General features: G+C 41.9%; 1 protein-coding gene across 1 annotated transcript in view; it reads left to right on the forward strand.

The window, feature by feature from the left end:
* The window catches only part of ETV5 (ETS variant transcription factor 5), a 59,342-nt gene that overhangs the window by 21,383 nt on the left and 15,869 nt on the right, over positions 1 to 22,090 (forward strand). Inside the window, 5 exon segments of the mRNA XM_005910750.3 lie at positions 7,050 to 7,179; positions 8,075 to 8,365; positions 19,294 to 19,358; positions 19,361 to 19,552; positions 21,854 to 21,910. Of these exon segments, the coding sequence (XP_005910812.2) occupies positions 7,050 to 7,179; positions 8,075 to 8,365; positions 19,294 to 19,358; positions 19,361 to 19,552; positions 21,854 to 21,910 (735 nt within the window).

Genomic DNA, 22,090 nt, shown 5'->3' on the forward strand with positions numbered 1-22,090 from the left:
AAATAGAAACAACTGAAATAATGCGTGACAAGAGTAGCTTGATAAATTTTCACAAATGGTACAGGCATTTAGATCAAGACCTATATGAGAGTGAGGAAACTCTACGTACCCGCTAAAGAGGCACCACCCCTAGAGACAGGAGTAACCGCCATCCTGACTTGAAACACCATAGAATAATTTTGTTTCCTTTTGAATATTATTGTAAATGGGGTCATGTAGTATCTGGCTTTTTTGGTTTTTGTGAGACTCCCTGTTAAAGCTTGATTGTAATTTCTTCATTCTCATTTCTGAGTACTGAGATTTTGTGGTGACTGCAGCCATGAAATTAAAAGACGCTTACTCCTTGGAAGAAAAGTTATGACCAACCTAGATAACATATTGAAAAGCAGAGACATTACTTTGCCAACAAAGGTCCATCTAGTCAAGGCTATGGTTTTTCCAGTGGTCATGTATGGATGTGAGAGTTGGACTGTGAAGAAAGCTGAGTGCCGAAGAACTGATGCTTTTGAACTGTGGTGTTGGAGAAGACTCTTGAGAGTCCCTTGGACTGCAAGGAGATCCAACCAGTCCATTCTGAAGGAGACCAGCCCTGGGATTTCTTTGGAAGGAATGATGCTAAAGCTGAAACTCCAGTACTTTGGCCACCTCATGCGAAGAGTTGACTCATTGGAAAAGTCTCTGATGCTGGGAGGGATTGAGGGCAGGAGGAGAAGGGGACGACAGAGGATGAGACAGCTGGATGGCATCACTGACTCAATGGACGTGAGTCTGAGTGAACTCCGGGAGTTGGTGATGGACAGGGAGGCCTGGCGTGCTGGGATTCATGGGGTTGCAAAGAGTCGGACACGACTGAGAGACTGAACTGAACTGAGATTTTGTTTGATATTGAGCCTATAGATAAATTTGAGAAGAATTAATATCTTTATAGTATCAAGCCTTCCAGCCTGTGAACTGATGTATTCTTCTATTTATTTAGAATTCTTTGATTTTCCTCGGGGTTTTATAGTTCAGTTTAGCTACCTTGCATGTCTTTTATTAGATGTGTTCCTAGATATTAGATGTGTTCCTGGGTATTTGATGCTATCTGTTGCTATTTTAAATGTATTTCTTTAATTTCACATTGTTTAGGTTACTATGTATGTAAGTCATTCTTTTTATGTACTTGCCTTGTAGCCAATGATCTTGGTAAGTTAGCTTATTGATTCTCATACTTGGTGGATACTTTCATATTTTCTATGTACCCACTTGGCAATAAGTGATTGAGGTATTTTTCCTTCTCTTTTTTCCTTTTATTCATTTTTCTTAACTTACTACACTGGCTAGGATCAGGCTTGATTTTTGATCATGGTGTCAGATAGAAAAATCTTCTAAGGAGTTTCCTAGTAAGAAAAGGAACTATGAAATTAAGTTGGTTGATTTGTGAACATCCTATCTAAATTTTAAATGGTGTTATGGTGGTCTACAGAGCAACACATTGTACTTTGTAGTGCATGCCCACGGATGTAGACATATCTTATCAGCCAGCCAACCCGTCTTTCCTACCCCTGACAAGTGGAGACTCTCATTTGTGTATGGATCCTTAACAGAGTTCTGATAGTCAAGTAGAGGTCCAGAGAGCCCGCTCACAGTGTTCTCGTCTCAGAGGCGGCATTTAGGAGGGAATTGTCAAGCAACAGCTTCAGGAGGGGCGGGGCATTTGGGGGTGCATGAGGGTATCCACAGCAACAGTGTGGCATCTGACTGGTCAATGACTGGCTGTAGATGCCAGGTCTTCCACAGTGCCTTCAGCTATCTGGAAAGATTTTGATTAGCTGGACAATAGAAGGGGGAATGAGATCTTATTAGATGGAATACTAGGATGGGAGGCAAGGACTAAGAAGTAGAAACAACTAGAATCAAGAGATGTTTGTTGCTAGTAGGAGTGAGGGAGGGAACCTGAGCGTTTTGGGGACCTAGAGACAGGAGAAAGTGTAAGTCCTTGAGTGGCTTCAGATGTGTCAGGCATGTCACCAGCTGGAGAGTAGAGTACTCGAGGATACAGACCCCGAGAACTGGCAAAGAGCATTCCTCTGCTTCTCTGCAGTTGTCTTCTTTCTCCATCTCTTTCCCTATTTGTTCTAATCCCTTTTTGATTTAGTCCTTTTTGCTCAGGTTCCATTTGGGAGGCAATATAATGGAATGACTGACAACTGATGGGTATACTGACCACTGAGAGCTATGAGACTTTGGCAGATTACCTTTTGAGCCTTGATTTTTCTTATCTCTAAAATGGAGACAATGAAAGCAGCTTTCTCACTGGGTTCGGAAGATTGGATAAAATAATGTTAAGTAAACTAGCCAGGGCCAATGATAAGGGATCCGTCTGGTTGCCTCTTTCTTGGTCTACCTGGTTCTTTTCCAGAGGTATTAGTTATCCATTGTTCTTTTGTTCTAGAACACTTTCTCTTAATAAGGTGTAATGTGGTATTTTTGTTGTTTTCATTGAAAACAGGGTTTATGTCCTCTTTTTGATGAACATAGTGGGTGAGTGCAGTATCGCCCATTTCTGCCAATGTGGTAGATGACTGAGATGACAGTTGGGGGCGCTCTTCCTTCCTTTCCTCTCCAGTACCAGCAGCTTCAAGACCTCAAGCCATTCCTTCAACTCCTTTGGTCCTCAGGGTCCTTATCCATAACTGTAAAGGCCTAAATTAAGTGGACTATCAGATAGACTCTAGTCCAACTCTAATTACATTTATCGGAAGATGCTAGAAGTCAGATCCCTCACTAAATTATGCATGCCATGAGGAAAAGGACCACCATGTCTGTTTTGTTTACCAGCATATCCCTAGCACCTTCAGGAACCTGACCCATGGAAGATGCTCAACAAATGAATCAATGGATGAGTGAATGAAAGAAATCTTTACAATAAGGAAGGTGGCCCATATTTGCCAGAAATTGTTCATAGGACATCATTGGCTTTATGGGTCCATCTTCTGTAACTGAGCTTAATTAAACTCAAGTTTTCTGTTGTAGAAAATGTTTATCAATTCAAATAGTCAAACAGCTTTTTTTTTTTCTTAAACTTCTTCAGGAGTTCATGCTCCTCTTTTAATTGTGATTCATTGCCATGGTTTATAGTCCTCAGTCTCTGTCATGGTTTAGTAAGTCACCTGTGTGAAGGTAAGTACTCTATTTTTGAAACCATAGTGTATGATTATACAACATCATAGCACCATCTGCAAGATGCTGTGCCATTTTCTCTATTTCTCAGATCAGATCAGATCAGATCAGCTGCTCAATCGTGTCTGACTCTTTGCGACCCCATGAATCCCAGCACGCCAGGCCTCCCTGTCCATCACCAACTCCCAGAGTTCACTCAGACTCACGTCCATCGAGTCAGTGATGCCATCCAGCCATCTCATCCTCTGTCGTCCCCTTCTCCTCTTGCCCCCAATCCCTCCCAGCATCAGAGTCTTTTCCAATGAGTCAGCTCTTCGCATGAGGTGGCCAAAGTACTGGAGTTTCAGCTTTAGCATCATTCCTTCCAAAGAAATCCCAGGGCTGGTCTCCTTCAGAATGGACTGGTTGGATCTCCTTGAAGTCCAAGGGACTCTCAAGAGTCTTCTCCAACACCACAGTTCAAAAGCATCAATTCTTCGGCGCTCAGCCTTCTTCACAGTCCAACCTTCTCAAGGCAGCATCATATATCTCATTTTACAAAGAGGGAACAGGTTAAAAGTTACGAGCATTCCTTGGGCTTCTACTTTCCTACTTAAAACACATGCATATGACTATCAGGCTCTTTCATACATCCTCTGACCCAGCAACCTCTCTGTGGAGACTGAGCATCCTTCCTTACCCCTCAAATGGCCCCCTGTTGGCTTTCCTGTCCATTATCTGTGAAACTTCCAAATCTCATTCCTGCCACATTGCACTCTCTTCTCCCTCCTTCGAATGGTTGACCCCCAAGGGGAAAAAAAATATGACTAACATCATGTCTAGCCTTCAAAGGTAAATGTGGACCCTGCCATCAAATTTTAAAAATTAATTCGAAATATAACCCCTGAATCTTAGTAGAGCTTGAAGGGGAAAATTGAAGGCAAAAGGAGAAGACGACAGCAGAGGATGAGGTGGTTGGATAGCATCACTGACTCAATAGACATGAGTTTGAGCAAACTCCAGGAGGTAATGAAACCTGGCGTGCTACAGTCCATGGCGGCGCAGAGAGTCAGATGCAACTTAGTGACTAAACAAGGATACTACAGACTGGGGAGCTAATAGACAACAGAAATTTATTTCTCACTGTTCTGGAAGCTAGAAGTTTGAGATCATGGTGCCGACATGGCTGGGTGAGGGCTCCCCTTCATTGACTTGTGTCCTCAGACACCTCTGCCCTCGTGATCTAATCATCTCCCAAAGGCCCCTCCCCCTAATATCACATAGGACATTAGAATTTCAGCGTATGAATTTGGGAGGTTACAACAATTCAAACCACAGCACTCATTTACTTCTTGAACTCCTCCTTTGGATAGAGAACATAAGATTCCAGGTATAGGACAGTTATGGTATGAGAGAAGGTACCATATAATGTAGAGCCCAAATGGTGTGGTACACACTAGGAGTGCCATGTAGATGTGAGGAAATTAAGACATCAGAATCGGGCTTCCCAGGTGGCACTAGTGGTAAAGAATCCACCTGCCAGTGCAGGAGATGCAAGAAACGTGGGTTTCTTCCCTGGGTTGGGAAGATCCTCTGGAGAAGAGAATGACAACCCATTCCAATATTCTTGCCTGGAGAATTCCGTGGGCCGAGGCACCTCGTGGGCTATATAGTCCATGGGGCCTCAAAGAGTCAGACACAACTGAGCGCCCACAGATATCAGAGTTAGCCAAAACTTAAGACTTTCAAAATGGGTATATGGTATTTCTGAAAACATTATAAAAGTTTGCTTTCTGGAAAACTTTGGTTTACCCTCTGGTATTAATCTTGTCAGTAGAACTGGTAACTTTTATAATACCATGAAAATGTCAAAACATTTCTGAAGCCTGAAATGAGAAAATTGAACAATGCTATTGCTGTTTACTCTCCAAACTTAGGAGAAACAGTGATTATAAATGATTTTCTTAAAATAAAGTCAGAAAAGTACTTTCTAGGACATGTAACTGCTGCTTATGTTGGGGCATCATCACCAGTCCAAAACTTTTATGACAGAAGACTGGTAAGAGGAGAAGCAATGACCCAGGAGCAGTGCCGAGAACTAGAACATCCCCTGCATATCCGACTCTCCCTCTCGTTTACCAACAGCATTCTAACAAGAGCAAGCTTAGCCATTTTCTGTGTCTGAATGTCTGAAAACATTCGATAGCAATTGAGGGTTGGCTGCCATGATGTCACCATCAAAAAAATCACGAGAGAGACTCTAATGACTTCTAAATATAATCTGCCAGTTCCGAACTTATTTTGTGTGTTTGGGAAAAGCAGTTGGCATTTTGTAGGAAAGGAATTATGAAAACCTGCCCTTGCCAGTCAGTCACTGGCAGGACTTTGCTTTTATAAACTTGTCATCTGTGATCAAGTCTTCAGTCTCATTTGTTCACTTCTGAGTCCAGAATTCAGGGTTGGAGGAAGCACCTGAGAAACCAGTTGGCAGAAAGATTGTTCAGTCTTAGAAAAGAATTGTCATTTCACTAATTCTACCTAATATAAATCACTAAGAAAACTAAGCTTCTGGAAGATGGCTCAGGAGTAAACATTGAGTGCAACAGAAAAATTCGGTGGTCACCAGAGCACTAAGCACTGTTAGCCATTTAATGAGAACTGCAATCCAGTGGATAACAGCCGGTAGAGAAGCTTAACTCGTTCCTTTCCCTCTCCCTCCCATAGCCAGAAGACAATCCTTACAGTACAGCGTCTTCTAAGAGTTTGCCCTTCTACTTTGGGTAAAGCACCCTCTTTAAAATGAGTTAGCTCCTAGATACATTTGAAAAACTTAACTCCTCTGCTGTCTCAGCATCAACAATGGAATGTTCAATCGACTTCCATACAAAGCAGCAGCTCTGTATACTATCAATTTAGGAAGAGTAATTGGTACCATCTGTGAAAGGATTGGTTATGAGCGCCTGCCCTTCCTGGTAGGGCACTGGAAAGGCATGAAGCAGACACAAGCATGGAGGTTTTCCAGGCCTCCCGTATGCAGCTAGCCTCTCCTCATTTGTGGTTTGGGGTCCATCGTTGTATTCCTTTGCTTTTGAAAATTTGAGATTGACGTGTACACACTGCTGTATTTTAAGTGGATAACCAATAAGGACCTACTGTGTAGCACAGGGAAGTCTGCTCAATGTTATGTGGCAGTCTGGATGGGAGGGAAGTTGGGGGAGAATGGATGCCTGTATATGTATGGCTGAGTCCCTTTGCTGTGCGCTTGAAATGATCACAATGTTGTGAATCTGCTGTACTCCAATATAAAATTTAAAAGTTTTTGAAGTGCCCCTAAAGATTGGGTATTTCTTACTCAGAGCTAATATTTACAGTTGCTTGAGGAAGGACTTTAAAATCATATTTTTTAAGTCATATTTCATTTGTATATACGCCTCTATTTTTTTTTTTTTTTGCCATGGCAATTTGAAGCCTTAGATAAGCTAACGTGTAATGTCTACCAGTATATTTTTGGGTGTTTTGTCCTTTTCCAAAACAGAATTGTTCTTGTCTGCAATCCTTGGCATTCTTATCACACCTGTGTTTTTCTTGAAGCACCATCACCTACAGGATCTTTAAGGGCTTCAGAGCCTCCAGGCAGTGGACCCAACATAGAAAAAGTTTGCGGGGGTGGGGGTGGGGTGGGGAACCTTGGCTAATTTAAAGTGTCAGATGATGATTTCTGACTTTAAAGAACTTTTCATTGGTTTTAGATGGAAGGCTCTGTGTTAAGTGTTTGGCTTCCTCTGGCGTGTGACTGGACATGAGTTCCAAGAACAATCAGCTAGTATAGGGTTTGCAGAAGGAAGCATTGTGTTCCCTGTTAATCACTGTCCTCTCTGTCCCTCCCCTCATCCCTCTTCTGATTTCAGTGGTGCTTCATGCCCCACCTCCAACCAAGATCAAACGGGAGCTGCACAGCCCCTCCTCTGAGCTGTCGTCCTGTAGCCACGAGCAGGCTCTCGGTGCTAATTATGGAGAAAAGTGCCTCTACAACTATTGGTAAGTTGAGCCAGAGAAAGGCTGGCCAGGAAGTGGCCGGCTCGTTGATTGTTTCCAGTATTATTCAGCAGACGCTCAGTGTAGCGCACCCGTCTCTGGTGGCAGTATAATGATCCTCTAGCTGTAGCCAGTCCAAATGGGCTTTGTCTGCATGTAACGTGCAGAACTGTTAAATCAGCCCTGCAGGGGACTGATTTCATGGGGCCCTGAGCCCTCCCAAGGGAAAGAACCCTGAATGCTGGGCTATTTGATCTGTGGCTTCAAGGGAGGGACTATATGCTCCTTCATGTCTATCATATGTTAATGTGAACTTTAAGCACCAAAGAAGTAATCTTCACATCAGAATATATGAAGAAAATCCCCATGCCAGTGCCCTTTACTTAAGAATATCCAAGCCCCGGGAATGAAGCTTTAATTTTAAATCATTCTTTGCTCTAGAAGATAAACATAGATCTGCCTGAAAAGGGGAGGAGAAGCTTTGTTAAGTGATGTTACAGCAGAAAATTCAAAGGTTCTTGTTCCTGGGAACCCTGGAATTCTTGGGAGAGGGGGCCAGAAAACTCCCCCAGGACCTAATTTCTCCCCTCATCCATCCACCCCTGCACGCGCATACATGGAGAATTCTTTTAGAAAAGGGGAAAAAGGAAACCGGAAGCTGAGGCTAAAATTATCTTTGAGAAGAATCACTAGAAGTGTTAAACAAGTCCCTGTGACGCAGTGTGCTTGTCACTTTTCAGAGGTACAAATATTCCCTCGGGGCTGCCAGCAATTTAACTATGTTAATGCTGTCATTTCCTGGCAACCGTGGGCTGCAACCTCGAGTTCTGCTGGACCTGGTGACCACACTAATGGCTTCATTGCGGCTAAATGGTTCCTTCTCTTTTTCTGTTTACAGTGCCTATGATAGGAAGCCTCCCTCTGGGTTCAAGCCATTAACCCCTCCTACCACCCCGCTGTCTCCCACCCATCAGAATTCCCTATTTCCCCCACCTCAGGCAACTCTGCCCACCTCGGCGGCACATGCCCCTGCAGCTGGCCCAGTCCCAGGTGTGGGCCCCACCCCCACCCCTCATTCGCTTCCGGAACCTGGACCACAGCAGCAAACCTTTGCGGTCCCCCGGCCGCCACATCAGCCCTTGCAGATGCCAAAGATGATGCCTGAAAACCAGTATCCATCAGAACAGAGGTGGGTGCTGATCTGGGCTTCCTTTACCACCTCCTCCCACCCCTCTATCTCTGAGGGCGAGGGGAAATAGTAGTCATTTGCCAGGTACCTATAAAGCTCTCATTCCACTGAGGCATGTTTTGAGGTAAGACTACTAATAATATGAATATGACCTGTTTATATTATCACTTTGGGGCTTCCCTGGTGGCTCAGTGGTAAAGAATCCCCTGCAATGCAGGAGACTAGGTTCGATCCCTGGGTCAGAAAGATCCCCTGGAGGAGGGCATGGCAACTCACTCCAGTATTCTTGCCTGGAGAAGTCCATGGACAGAGGAGCCTGATGGGGTCACACAGAGTCAGACACGACTGAACGACTAAACAACGTATCACCCTGCTCCTAAGGTACTGCAGAGGGGATATAGGCCTTGCAACACCCTTATGAAGTAGGTAAGGGAGAGGTGGCTGGTACTCTTCCCCATTGTAGAAGCAGAGGAAGACGGACCTGCTCAGGATGTTGACCCTGTCTGTTGACCTTGGCTGAGGGCAGCTTTGCTGGCTCCTCATTGGATACCACCTGCTAGAATCATACCTTGATTTATGCTACCCATTAATACTTTATTACCATTTTACTTACGTATTAGGGAAGATTGCTGAGTTATCGGAGGTGTTATTACTCATTTGATTTTAATACATTTTTACAGTAGGGGGATTACCTGAGGATTGTTTTTTTCTTTTTTTTTTTTTTTTGGACTGTATTTTTAATTTTCTACTTTTGAGATAGAGATCTTGATTTCACTCCAGGTATTTCTGCATTCTTAATAAGGAAATAGAGGCATCAGAATAACTTGTCCAAAGTGATTCATTCTCAGAAAAACTAAGATGTAAAAGGAATCTACTCTGCAAGCACCAAACTTAACCTCTTAGGTCCCAGCCTTTGAAGTTCGTTATCTGTGGTATTCTAGAACTTTGCGTGCTTGTGGCCTTCCCTTAATACAGGATATTCTGGGGGCCTTTTTTATTTCAGTCCCTCTGGAATGAAGTGATAAGGTAGGCAGGTAGTTATCTGTGGTTACCAATGGCTACAAGGTGATGACTATTGTTTGTCCTTTCTTGCTCTGCTTGGGGGAGAGGAAGAATATATAAGTTATCTTCCTCTGGCCTGGTCCAACCCAGATGCCTGCTGGTATTTAATTGGAGGTCACTATTTCTAGATGAAATGCAGAAAAAAGCAAGTACTCTTGTCTGGTTCCAGTTCCCTTCCCCCTTTGCGGTGAAAGTCACCATAACCACATAATTTGTCTGGTTAGTGTTTCTCCCCCTGCTGATCCAGGGGCCGTGAACACCAATGGTATACAGGGCCTGAGGGGAGAGAGTGTTGACTGGCTGGCTGACCACTGGCTGGCTCAGTGGTGGGCCTCAGTTTCCACAGGAAGCCACTTCATCTGAAGGAGGCAAGTACCTCAAAGTGTGTGTTAGTCACTAGCTTGTAATAACAGTTGTACTTCTTTAAGAGAATTTGGAAATTTGGAATTTTAGTGTAGAAATTCCAGGGGTTTTGTTTTTGTTTTTTAAAGCTGGCAACTAATTCAACTTTACTGCTGTAAAGTATTACAGCAGTAATACTTTGCAGACTAAACAAAATCTGTGGGCAGAATCACCCCTGAGGCCTGCCAGTTTGTGAACGCAGGCCTGGATACCATTTTTATTTCAATAATTTCGGTTTTGTGTTTTTAAACTGTCTTTTCTGATTGTATGCAGAGATTAGTAATTGAAGAGGCGGGTTGAGGTGGGGTATATATTTTGTATTTGAAATAATTAGCCAACTTTAATTTGTTATACCATATGTAAAGGGAAATCACTTTGTGTTAAATCTCTTATTCATATTTTCCCTTAATCCATTTCATGTGCAGAGAGCCTGTGTAAACAGGTTGTATCAATGGCTCACTGAACTGGGGGAGAATCTCCTATTACTAATTCTGCTGGTAGTTATTCATCTTCCTGCAGCCCTGGAAGATAGGATGCCTTAGTCTCAGTGATAGAGTAGCTTTGTCTCCAGGCTACCCGGCCTCCTCCCGAAAGGAGGACATTTGATCCCTGCGATTTGAGTGTCTGTCCTCAGGTATCCAAAGGCAGGAGCCAGAAAGTAGATATTTCTTTTAGGGGGCAATTCCTCCCTGAAATCTGCCTTCCATCTTGCACTCACCTCCCCTTACCCCTCCGCCTTTAGGAGTGGTGGGTCTGAAATCAAGACCTCACCCACACACAGAGTGATACTGAGATCTTTAACAGAACTGAGGTGAAGGGCAGGTGCCTGCATAGATAAAACACAAACAAACATGGGCTCTTGGGCTTCTGTACCAGAGCACTGTATTATCAGATCTGAAGGTGTACTAGAGGAGTCCTCAGCGGGGGATTATTAGTAGTGTAGACTTCTTGCTGTACTCCAGAGATGGAGTTGTGGGTCTGGGGCAGGACCTGGAAATATTACTGTCGTACTTTGGGAAATCATGGTGTACCCCTGTCTTCTACCCCCACACCTAGACAACTTTTTTTTTTCCCTAAGAATCAAGTGCCCAGTACTCAATTTTGTTCTTATTGTGCTTGTCTATTATTGAGATAATGATATCTGTGTGATGCAAAATACACCAAAAACATGACAAGTGATTATGCTTGTAGATAGAGGATTGCACACAGAAAATGAGACAAACTAAGATCTGTAGTCCAATTCTGGCTCATACTGTAAAGAATCTGCCTGTGGTGTGGGAGACCCAGGTTCAATCCCTGGGTTGGGAAGACCCCGTGGAGGAGGGCATGGCTACCTACTCCAGTATTCTGGCCTAGGGAATTCCATGGACAGAGGAGCCTGGCAGTCTATAGTCCATAAGCTCACAAAGAGTCGGGCACAACTGAGCCACTAACAACACAATAGAAATTGCAGTCAGGTATGATAAACTCCAGTACTCTTGCCTGGAAAATCCCATGGATGGAGGAGCCTGGTAGGCTGCAGTCCATGGGGTTGCTAAGAGTCAGACACGACTGAGCGACTTCACTTTCACTTTCATGCATTGGAGAAGGGAATGGCAACCCACTCCAGTGTTCTTGCCTGGAGAATCCCAGGGACAGGGGAGCCTGGTGGGCTGCCATCTATGGGGTCGCACAGAGTCAGACACAACTGAAGTGACTTAGCAGCAGCATGATAAGCTTAGTAACTACACATTTAATAACTTATGCCTGCTTGAAACTGGAATAGATTAGTTAGTAACTGGAGTTTTTCTTGTGCTTTTAAGTTAGAGGGAATGTTACTTCAAAATTAGCCCCATAACAAAAATGTGGTATTTTGCAGGATAGAAGGAAATTAGTCTTATCTGAGATTTTCTAAATAGCTCTGTAACAAAGGCAAGATAAAAACAAACAAAATGTATCTTACAGATTAAAAAAAAAAAAAATTAGACCTCAGAGCATCTAAAGGACTTCCTAAAAGTCACATAGCCAAATACCAGGTCCTACCTTTAGAAACCAAAAACATAAGTACCCCACTTTGGTTATGCTTACAGGAGAGGGGTTGCTGACAATGTACTAAAAGCTAAGTAAGGGACCTTGAAAAATCATTTCAACCTTGAATTTTATCCATCTGTTTCTTTAAACTAGCAGGACTTTCTCTTAAAACTACAAAATCCCACTTAATTCCTACATCATTTATCTAAACCCATGTTGTCACACCTTTATTTTTTGTTTTGCTGAGTGCCTTATTCCTTCAATTGAGTAGAACAAGTTCTTTTGAGGTTTAAAAACCATGATGTATACCCCTTTCTTTAGACCATATTTCGCTCAATATCTTGTCTTCAATGTGTTTATTGACAGTGATTGTTTGCTAAGACTATATAATCTAGTCAGTTATATTCTTAATGTTTTATATAATCAGTATATAATTCTTTACAACTCAAAATTTGCTTTAGGAGATAAATACTGTATTTGAAAGCCATGATTTATATTCGTGATTTCCTCCCCCCAAAGAGGAAAAAAATGCCATGTAATTTGGCATGTTCAGACATGTTTCATTTACCCTTAAAGACCAGCTGCTCCTTGAAAAGGAGGACTGCTTCTCATTCAACCTTCCCACTCTCATAGGAGTTTATTGTGCTGTTTACAATGTGCGCAAAAATCTTCCTATGTTATGCCCATAGTACTAGCCAGATATGGTATAAAGAAAAACTGTCATTCCATCTCAAGTTGAGTCCCCGCAGTTCAACTGAAGAGATTCCTCTAAGAAATGCAGCATCTAGAAATTTGGGGAAAGATTGAAGGCAGGAGGAGAAGGGGGAAACAGAGGATGAGATGGGTGGATAGCATCACCGACTCAATGGACATGGGTTTGAGCAAACTTCGGGAGATAGTGAAGAACAGGGAAGCCTGGTGTACTGTAGTCCATGGGATCGCAAAAAGTTAGACACGACTTAGCGACTCAATAGGAATTTTGAAATCCACTGCACACTCACGTGACAGTAAGAAGCAAAAAATCAAAAAGCAAAATTTAAGAAGATAACCCTGATGGGGAAATCGTCTGCTTCGGGCTTCCATGGTGGCTCAATGGTAAAGAATTCACCTGCCAGTGCAGGGACATGGATTCGATCCCTGGTCCTGGGGAGGTCCCACATGCCTTGGAGCAGCTCATCTCCATGCACCACAACTACCGAAGCCCACGTGCCTAGAAGGCTGTGCTCTGTAATGAGAAAAACCCCTGAAATGAGAAGCCCACGCGCTGTAAGAGAGTAGCTCACTTACAACTGGAGAAGGTTCTCGCACAACAATTTTTTTAAAAATTCCCTTTTTAAAAATCCTCTACTTCTTGATGCTCCCTACGGGCATTAGTATTGCAATAGGCTATCACGCTGAAATTGATAGTCAGAACCCAGTCCCCAGAGTCATCAAGAAAGGGTCTGTTGTCTGAATGGCCTGTTGAGAAGGTTCTCTCTGTGGTTGTGATCAAAACTTTAGAGCTTAGAGGATGAGCTTACATTTTCTATAATTGTGATTTAGTAGAAAACTACTTATTCCCTGAAGATGCTAAAGAGACATAATATATGCAGGTTTTTCTCTTCTCCTTTCTCTCAGGTGTACCCTAATTGTTCATTTTTGTCCTTCACATTTTCTAGTTTTTAGACAGGGAAGAACCTGACAGTGAGTCACACTTGTAGCCTGTCAGACACATCCCTTTCATGCACTCCTGTTAACAGTGTGTTATGTGTGACAGCACAAATTCACTTTAGTGTCCGAAACTGAGTTTCATAGATGCTTAATGGAATCTTCAGCAGACTGAGTTGTGTACTTCTAGTCAGACATGACTTAGCAACTAAAAACAACAACAGTTTCAGTATGGGAAGTTTTTAGGGTTCTGCATCTTAAGAGGGCTCATTTTCTGCATTTCCTTATGTTTAAAATAGGGTTGTTTTTGTTATACCTTTTATTAAGCTGAAGAAAATTTCCTTCTATCCCTAGAATGCTGGGTTTTGTTGGTTTTCTTTTTTAATATGAATACATGTTGAATCTTATCAAATGCTTCTTCTGCCTCTGTTGAGATCAAATGAATAGCTCTCCTTTAGTTTTTCTATGTGGTGAATTACACTGATTTTATATGAAACCAATCTTGTATTCTTGTGATAAACTAAACTTTGTTATATATAATCATATATACATTGCTGGGCTAGGTTTTCCAACATGTATTTAGGACTCCTGCATCTGTATTTATGATTGAGAATGATATATAATTTCCCTTTCTTATATTATCCCTGTTGGGTTTTAGCATTGAGGTTATTCTCACCAGATGAGTAATGATATTTTCCTTTCTATATATTCCAAAATAGCTTGTGTGAAATTGGGGTTTTTTATTCTTTGAAATTTTGGAAGAATTTACCAGTACAGCCATTGGGGCCTGATATTTTCTTTGTGGGAAGATTTTTAATTACTGGTTCAGTATCCTCACCTTTTATGGTCTTGGTCTGGATTTCTGTTTAGTTGAGTGAATTTAACAAATTTTTCTAGGAATTTGTTTCACAAGTTTTAGAAATTGGCACATGGTGTTCCCTGGTGGCTCAGTGGTAAAGAATCCGCCTGCCAATGCAAGAGACGTGGGTTCGATCCCTGATCTGGGAAGATCCCACATGCCACAGAACAACTAAGCCCATGTGCATTAAAAATGAAGAAATAAAAATTGGCGTAAAGCTGTTCCTAATGTCAGCATGCTGCAGTCCATGGGGTCACAAAGAATCAGACGTGACTGAGCAACTGAACAAAAGTGCCCTTTTAACAACCTCTATAGCATCATCTGTTTATCCATTTTTCATTTTTTATTCTATTTATCTAGACTGTGTTAGTCTTAGCAGGTTATATCACTTGTCTTTTCAGTAAATCAACTCTAGATTTGCTTGTTCTATTGGATACTTTCTATTTCATTGGTTTCTGCTCCTACTGAAATTTTCTATATTTTTTGTTTATTCTGTTTTAGCTTCTTTGGTTGGCTAACTTGTAGCTTCTTTATACTCTAAATACATGACCAAATAAGATTTCTCCTAAGGCTGGGGTGACCATACCTTCAGTTTTTCCTGGGTCACATAGCTTGTGAAAGTAATTCCTGATAGCTTTTCTTTTTACTCCCCAAAATACCCTGGTTACAAGTAATCGATTATTTGATCTCCCTTCCAAGTCCTGCTTTAGCTATACCCCACAAGTTCTGACCTGTGGTATTTTAAAAATTCAGTTTCAAGTATTTATTATTTCTTCAATCCTAGAGTTCTTCAAGTGTATATTTCTGAATTTCCAAACTTAAGTTTTCTAGCTGCCTGGCCTGTATGATATTTAAATGTCATCAAGAAGGTATTTAAAAGCAATTATTGAAACAATTGTATGAATAATATAGGCTCTGGAGTTGAACTGATTAACAGATCTGAAATTGAGTCCCAACTCTGCTACTTCCTATCTGTATGACCTCAGGGAGGCATTTAACTTTCCCAAGCTTTGGTTTCTTTATCTGAAAATGGGAGACTACTAGATACTTACCACATAGAATCATTGGGTGACTTAATCACATTGGCATAGGGAAAGTACTCAAATGTTAGCTTCCATGACAATCTTGTTTTAAAAATCACTTTTATGTTCCATAAAGAAAACTACTAAAGGAATCTTCCTAAAATGATATAGATACTATTACCTATACACTTTTAGCTCTTTGTTTAAAGTTTTAAAAATGTAAAGTTCTCTACCCCTAATCTTTTCATCTTTAGACTCATTAATGTTGTATACATAAAAAACTAATACTTTTACCGTCTAATCTCCTGGGAAGATCTTGTGTTTATATCACCTTCCATATTTGATCTTGAAAAATCAAATATCTAGGCCTTTAAAAGGCATACTTGGTTTCTCTTCTCTGTGTTCTATCACAGTTTGGATGGGCCAATTTGAGTTTAATTGCTGACAGGCCTCACACAAAGTTCTGAGAGCTGTTTCAGAGCTCTTTGGTGGGCTTTTAGGGACAGTGTTTGGGTTTTCTTTTGCAACAGTGCCTGGCTCTTGGTATATGGCAGGAAAATAAATATTAATTGAAATTGGGTGGCATGGTACCACCTGGAATAAAAATCAGCATTCTCTTTTTGAGAAAGGAGACTAGAGGCTGTCTAGATAGCAAGGGAACTCGTGTGCGTGAAAGTCTCCCAGTCCTTAAGATCTTCCCTACCATTTTGCATAATTTCTGAATTTAGCTTATGGCAGGCTGTGGGGAGGAGGTTGGATAGTTGATGTTTGAGAGTAATGGTATCTAAGAACCTAGCAGTGTGCTGGGACCTTTTACATGGGTTGTCTTAGGTAACCTTTACAACAGATCTATGGGACAAGTAACCTGATTGTTCTTACTTTCCTGATGAGGAAACTGAGGTTCAGAGCAGTTATGTAACTAGCTCTGTGACCTTGGGTCAGTAAGTGATAAAGATTGGATTTCAGCCCAGGATGTGCCAACTTCGCAGCCAGAGCCTCTTTTACTGAGCTGTGCTGCTTCGCTGTCAATTTTTTCTTTGCTCTAACGGGAATATTAAGTACGTGGTGGTGGTTTCTTGGCCAGTTTTCCATATCATTTCAGGTGGCCTCTGAACTGCTCACTCCTTCACTGGGCACCCAAAGCCACTGTGTAGCCTTCTTTGAATCCACACTTTTCTCCTTTTTTTCTCTAAGTATTGTGTTTACTCTGTGTTGGCAGCAGAAACCAAAAAGGAAATGCAGAAAAAGCATCTAACGGTTTTCATAATGTAAACCAAATGTTGGTAGCGTGGGTGAGCTCTTGGGAGGAAAGGCGCTATATAAATCTGACAAATAAATAAATAACTGGTTCTTTAAATAAACTGGCACTGAGAAAGCCTTAATCTGTAACCTATTGAATATAGGCTTGCTCAGTAGTCAGAAGTGTCCTTTTGCTCACCAACTGTGAGCTCATGATGGCCTGAGCTCTGTTGGGATAACGGGTGGGGGTGGAGGGCGGGGTGGCTAGTGGGGGTAGGAAGAGGTCTGTTAGGAACCAAGCCTTCCCTCCTTGGAAAATGATTGCCTGCCTCAGTAAACAACAGGCATCTCTGTCGTAGCTGTACTATGTATACAACACATTCTAAGCTACTTCAAAAGGATTGCGGGAAGGGGGTTCAAATGAAGGACAGTGGTTGAAGTGCAGAGTGTATTTTGAGGACAAAAACTGAATTACTTTACTAATCTCTGCAAATAAAAGCTGTTATCGGCAGCAAGCTCGAGAGAAATCTTTCTTCCAAATATGCTGGTTTTATGACCTACCCTTAAGCTGCCCTTTGCAACAAACCAGGACAAGCCAATCCCAGTTGTAGAATGTGTTCCACAGATGCCAGGCCTGTAAGCTTCATACATCCTTAAAGTTATGCTGCAGGGAGGGGATGAAGGTTGCTGGCTGGTACCCACATGGAAGCACCTTTTCCTGAGGGCATCGGACTAGGCCAACTCTAGAGTTTCATTCTGGAAAGTGAGAAGATGAGCTCTGAGCGGAAGTGAAGTGATGGGCCTGCCAGCTGCACTGGCTCTGGTTACAGAGCAGAGTTGGTTCTGTGCCATCTCAGAGCCATCAAGGAAGCGATTTGGGGAGGTCACCTTGGAAGGTGCTAGGAAGGTTGCAGAGGCAGGAGGGGAGAAAACATGGACAGTGGGTGCCCTTGTTACTGTTCTTGCTGGCATAAGCTCTGGGTACTTTAATGAAAATAAGCCTAAAGAATATCTTTACTTTCCTGCCCACTTCAGAATTTTCTTTACAAAATCAGGTTTGCAGCCTGTTGCTGGTGCCTGTATTCTAAATGTCAAGCCTAAACACAAGTTTCAGATTTATACTTCAAAGACCATGTGCAAGGCTTTCCTGAAATAGCAGTAACCTTGAAAATCAGCTTTCCTGATTGCCAGTCCACTGTCACAGCCTTCAGTACCCCCTGATCCTTAGAGTTCATAAAACTTGTTTCAGTAATTTCATCAGGCAGATCCTGAGCTTTTGGTATAAAAGGATAAATGTATGTAAAATAGTTTGGGGATCTTCCGGTTATAAAGGATCTTGTGGTACTGCTACTAGTAAGACAGTAAAGACTCAGAGAGTGAGCCCTGATTTAAAACGTTTTATTCTGCACACGAATCTCTTCACTAAAATTTTAAATCTTGATATTCTAGAAATCTGTTGGCCCTTAGATGTCACAAATTGATTCAGATCAAGTTATTTGCTTCAAGCTATTGATAGGATTCAAACTAAAAGTAAAGAGTAAGACCTTATAGGCTTACATTGTTGATTTTTAGACTTATTTTTATTACTGATGAAGTTGAACTTTGTTTATGACTGTTTGCATTTCTTTAGTGATTTTCCTATTTGTGTTCTTTACCCATTTTTTTCTGTTGGCATGTCCATCTTTTATTAATTTCCCCCACCGCAGTCTGTATTCTTTTATTCTTTTGCTTTGCAGCGTTCTTGAGTTGGGGGTGGGTTTTCTTTCTATAGGCTACTAAGAATACAAAGCATGGCCCTTATATCAAACCGTATGAACATTGCTATAGCTGCTAGAGATTTTCAGTTTAATTTGGGTCTTATTTCTCGTATTTCCTAACTATTACAGAATTACTCCCGCAGTTTGTTTTTCCTTAGGTTTTGTTTCTGTTGTTTGACTTACAGAAATTTATGCAAGGATACATACCCATGTTTATCTTGATTTCTGCTATTGGTATGATATATAGAAAGGTTTTTCCTCCACCCCCCCAAGATTATTTTTTCTTCGTATATGTTTACTATCATGGTTTCACATTGAAATCTTTATATAAAATTTATTTTGGCATATGGTATAAAACAGGACTTTCCAAGTCCTAAACATTTTATCTTTAATTAGATCTGTTGCTCAGAAAAGTTTTAAGTTTTGTTGTATAGCCTACACATTTTGTGATTTTTCTTAGGGATTTTGTTTTTGATTGCTGTTACATATGGCTTTTTTTTTTTTTTTTTTTTAGAACTATGTTTTCTAACTGGTTAATTTCTGGTTAAATGCTCTTTGGTCTTTAAAAATTAATTCTGTCTACAGATGAGCAAATGAATCAATGAACAAACATAATCTAATGTTAGTGATATTTGCAAATAGTTGGTTTTATATATTCAGATACATAATCTGGCTCAACTCTACACATAGACTGTGCATGAAGTAAACATGCACAGAAAATAAACTATGATGTAGTATTTTTTTTGTGGGGGGGGGGGCCAGTCCCTGACTCACGAGGTTTAAAATGTGTGATATAATTTTGGAGAAAAGGATGAAATATCCAGAAGCAAGCATTAATGAGTACTTTGAATTTGTAATCCTCAATGCTAAAATCATAGTAGATACTCATCCTATATTTACTTAAACAGTGTAACTACTTTCTTCTTGCAGATTTCAGAGACAGCTGTCTGAACCCTGCCACCCCTTCCCTCCTCAGTCAGGAGTTCCTGGAGATAATCGCCTAATTACCACCGGCAAATGTCAGAACCTATTGTTCCTGCAGCTCCCCCACCCCCTCAGGGATTCAAACAAGAATACCATGACCCACTCTATGAACATGGGGTCCCAGGCATGCCTGGTCCCCCAGCACATGGGTTCCAGTCACCAATGGGAATCAAGCAGGAGCCCCGGGATTACTGCGTTGATTCAGGTGAGCATAACATCATATGATTCTTTTCTTCATCATCTCATTCATTTGTCTGGTTGTTACTGAGTGCCTTCTGTATGCAGGGCTTTGGGGACTAGTTTTCTAAAGTTTGCCTTCAAAGAAGTTAGGAGCTACTAAAGCAAACATGTTTATGCATAACTTAATACAAAACAGAAAAGTCATGCAAATGGTAGGAAGCACAATAGACATTCAGATGTCACGCAGAGTATACCGGAGTCCATACCTGAAGATTGCTGGCACCCAGCCTTCAGTTCAGTCGCTCAGTCGTGTCCGACTCTTTGCAACCCCATGAACCGCAGCACGCCAGGCCTCCCTGTCCATCACCAACTCCCGGAGTCCACCCAAACCCGTGTCCATTGAGTCGGTGATGCATCCAACCATCTCATCCTCTGTCATCCCCTTCTCCTCCTGCCCTCAATCTTTCCCAGCATCAGAGTCTTTTCAAATGAGTCAGCTCTTCGCATCAGGTGGCCAAAGTATTGGAGTTTCAGCTTCAACATCAGTCCTTCCAATGAACACCCAGGACTGATCTCCTTTAGGATGGACTGGTTGGATCTCTTTGCAGTCCAAGGGACTCTCAAGAGTCTTCTCCAACACCACAGTTCAAAAGCATCAATTCTTCTGTGCTCAGCTTTCTTTATAGTCCAACTCTCTCATCCATACATGACTACTGGAAAAACCATAGCCTTAACTAGACGGACATTTGTTGGCAAAGTAATGTCTCTGCTTTTTAATATACTGTCTAGGTTGGTTATAACTTTCCTCCCAAGGAGTAAGCATCTTTTAATTTCATGGCTGCAATGACCATCTGCAGTGATTTTGGAGCCCAGAAAAATAAAGTCAGCCACTGTTTCCCCATCTATTTGCTATCAAGTGATGGTACCAGATGCCATGATCTTTGTTTTCTGAATGTTGAGCTTTAAGCCAACTTTTTCACTCTCCTCTTTCACTTTCATCAAGAGGCTCTTTAGTTCTTCACTTTCTGCCATAAGGTTGGTGTCATCTGCATATCTGAGGCTATTGAAATTTCTCCCAGCAATCTTGATTCCAGCTTGTGCTTCCTCCAGCCCAGCGTTTCTCATAATGCCCTTTAAGGCCTGTTATCTTAAAGTCACTGGACAAAGGATATTTCTGCATGTTAGTCCTGCCTCTAGTTTTGTGACCTTTTTTGAATACAATGACCCATTGAACTCCCAATATAAGTATAGGAGAGTCCACACGTAGGACGGGACTCTATTGTTGAATAGTGTTCTGAGAAAGTATCTGGTTTGTCATGGCTGTATGGGATCTGGGTATGCCATGGAAAAGTTTGTCCTGTTGGTTGCTTCATAGGAGTCACTACTCTGTTGCAATACTTTCATCTGGGAAAATTCCTGTGTCCTTCAGCTGCCAGTGTACACAGGGAGAGGTATAACATCTTGAAACACCTATTGTTTGCTTTTGAGCTTCTTGTCTAGAAAGTTAAACACAAAGTTCCAGCTGTCTTTGGGGGTCCTCTTTACCCCCACCCACACATTCACTGATTACCCATCTTGTAGGCCAAGCTTATCAAATGAGATCATTAATGGAAAGAGTGGGAATTTTGCAGCTTGCACGTTTAGAAACTCTTTCCTCTTTCAGTTCAGTTCAGTTGCTCAGTTGTGTCCGATTCTTTGTAACCCCATGAATCGCAGCATGCCAGGCCTCCCTGTCCATCACCAACTCCTGGAGTTCACTCAAACTCACATCCATCGAGTCAGTGATGCCATCCAGCTGTCTCATCCTCTGTCGTCCCCTTCTCTTCCTGCCCCCAATCCCTCCCAGCATCAGAGTCTTTTCCAATGAGTCAACTCTTCACATGAGGTGGCCAAAGTATTGTAGTTTCAGCTTTAGCATCAGTCCTTCCAAAGAACACCCAGGACTGATCTCCTTTAGGATGGACTGGTTGGATCTCCTTGCAGTCCAAGGGACTCTGAAGAGTCTTCTCCAACACCACAGTTCAAAAGCATCAATTCTTCAGTGCTCAGCTTTCTTCATAGTCCAACTTTCACATCCATACATGACCACAGGAAAAACCATATCCTTGACTAGTGGACCTTTGTTGGCAAAGTAATGTCTCTGCTTCCTCTTCTTTATTTCCCTTATTTTAGATTTTTTTTTAGTGTGGGGGGTGCAAAAAATGGGTGGTACCCCTTTCCCAAGACAAGGCCAGAAAGACATGACCTCAGGGCTGGAGGTTTAAGGGCTTTCCCTCTGCCAGTTTCAGCTGCAGAGACCATTGACAGGAGTGTGTTTCTCTTTCAGAAGTGCCTAACTGCCAGTCCTACATGAGAGGGGGCTACTTCTCCGGTAGCCATGAAGGTAAGTAGCTCTTTAAGAAATTATAATATTCAAGGAAGCCCAAAGTGGCTCAGTTTCCAAGCTAAGATTTGAGATCAAAGTTCAAACCTTCCTTAGCTCGTGAACACAAGCACTCACTGATTGTGATCCCCAGTCATCTCGGACACAGAGTTGAGGCACGCCCCTGACCTGTGAGGGCTG

This window comes from Bos mutus, chromosome 1 (genome assembly GCF_027580195.1).
Source record: "Bos mutus isolate GX-2022 chromosome 1, NWIPB_WYAK_1.1, whole genome shotgun sequence".
NCBI classification, from domain to species: Eukaryota; Metazoa; Chordata; class Mammalia; order Artiodactyla; family Bovidae; genus Bos; species Bos mutus.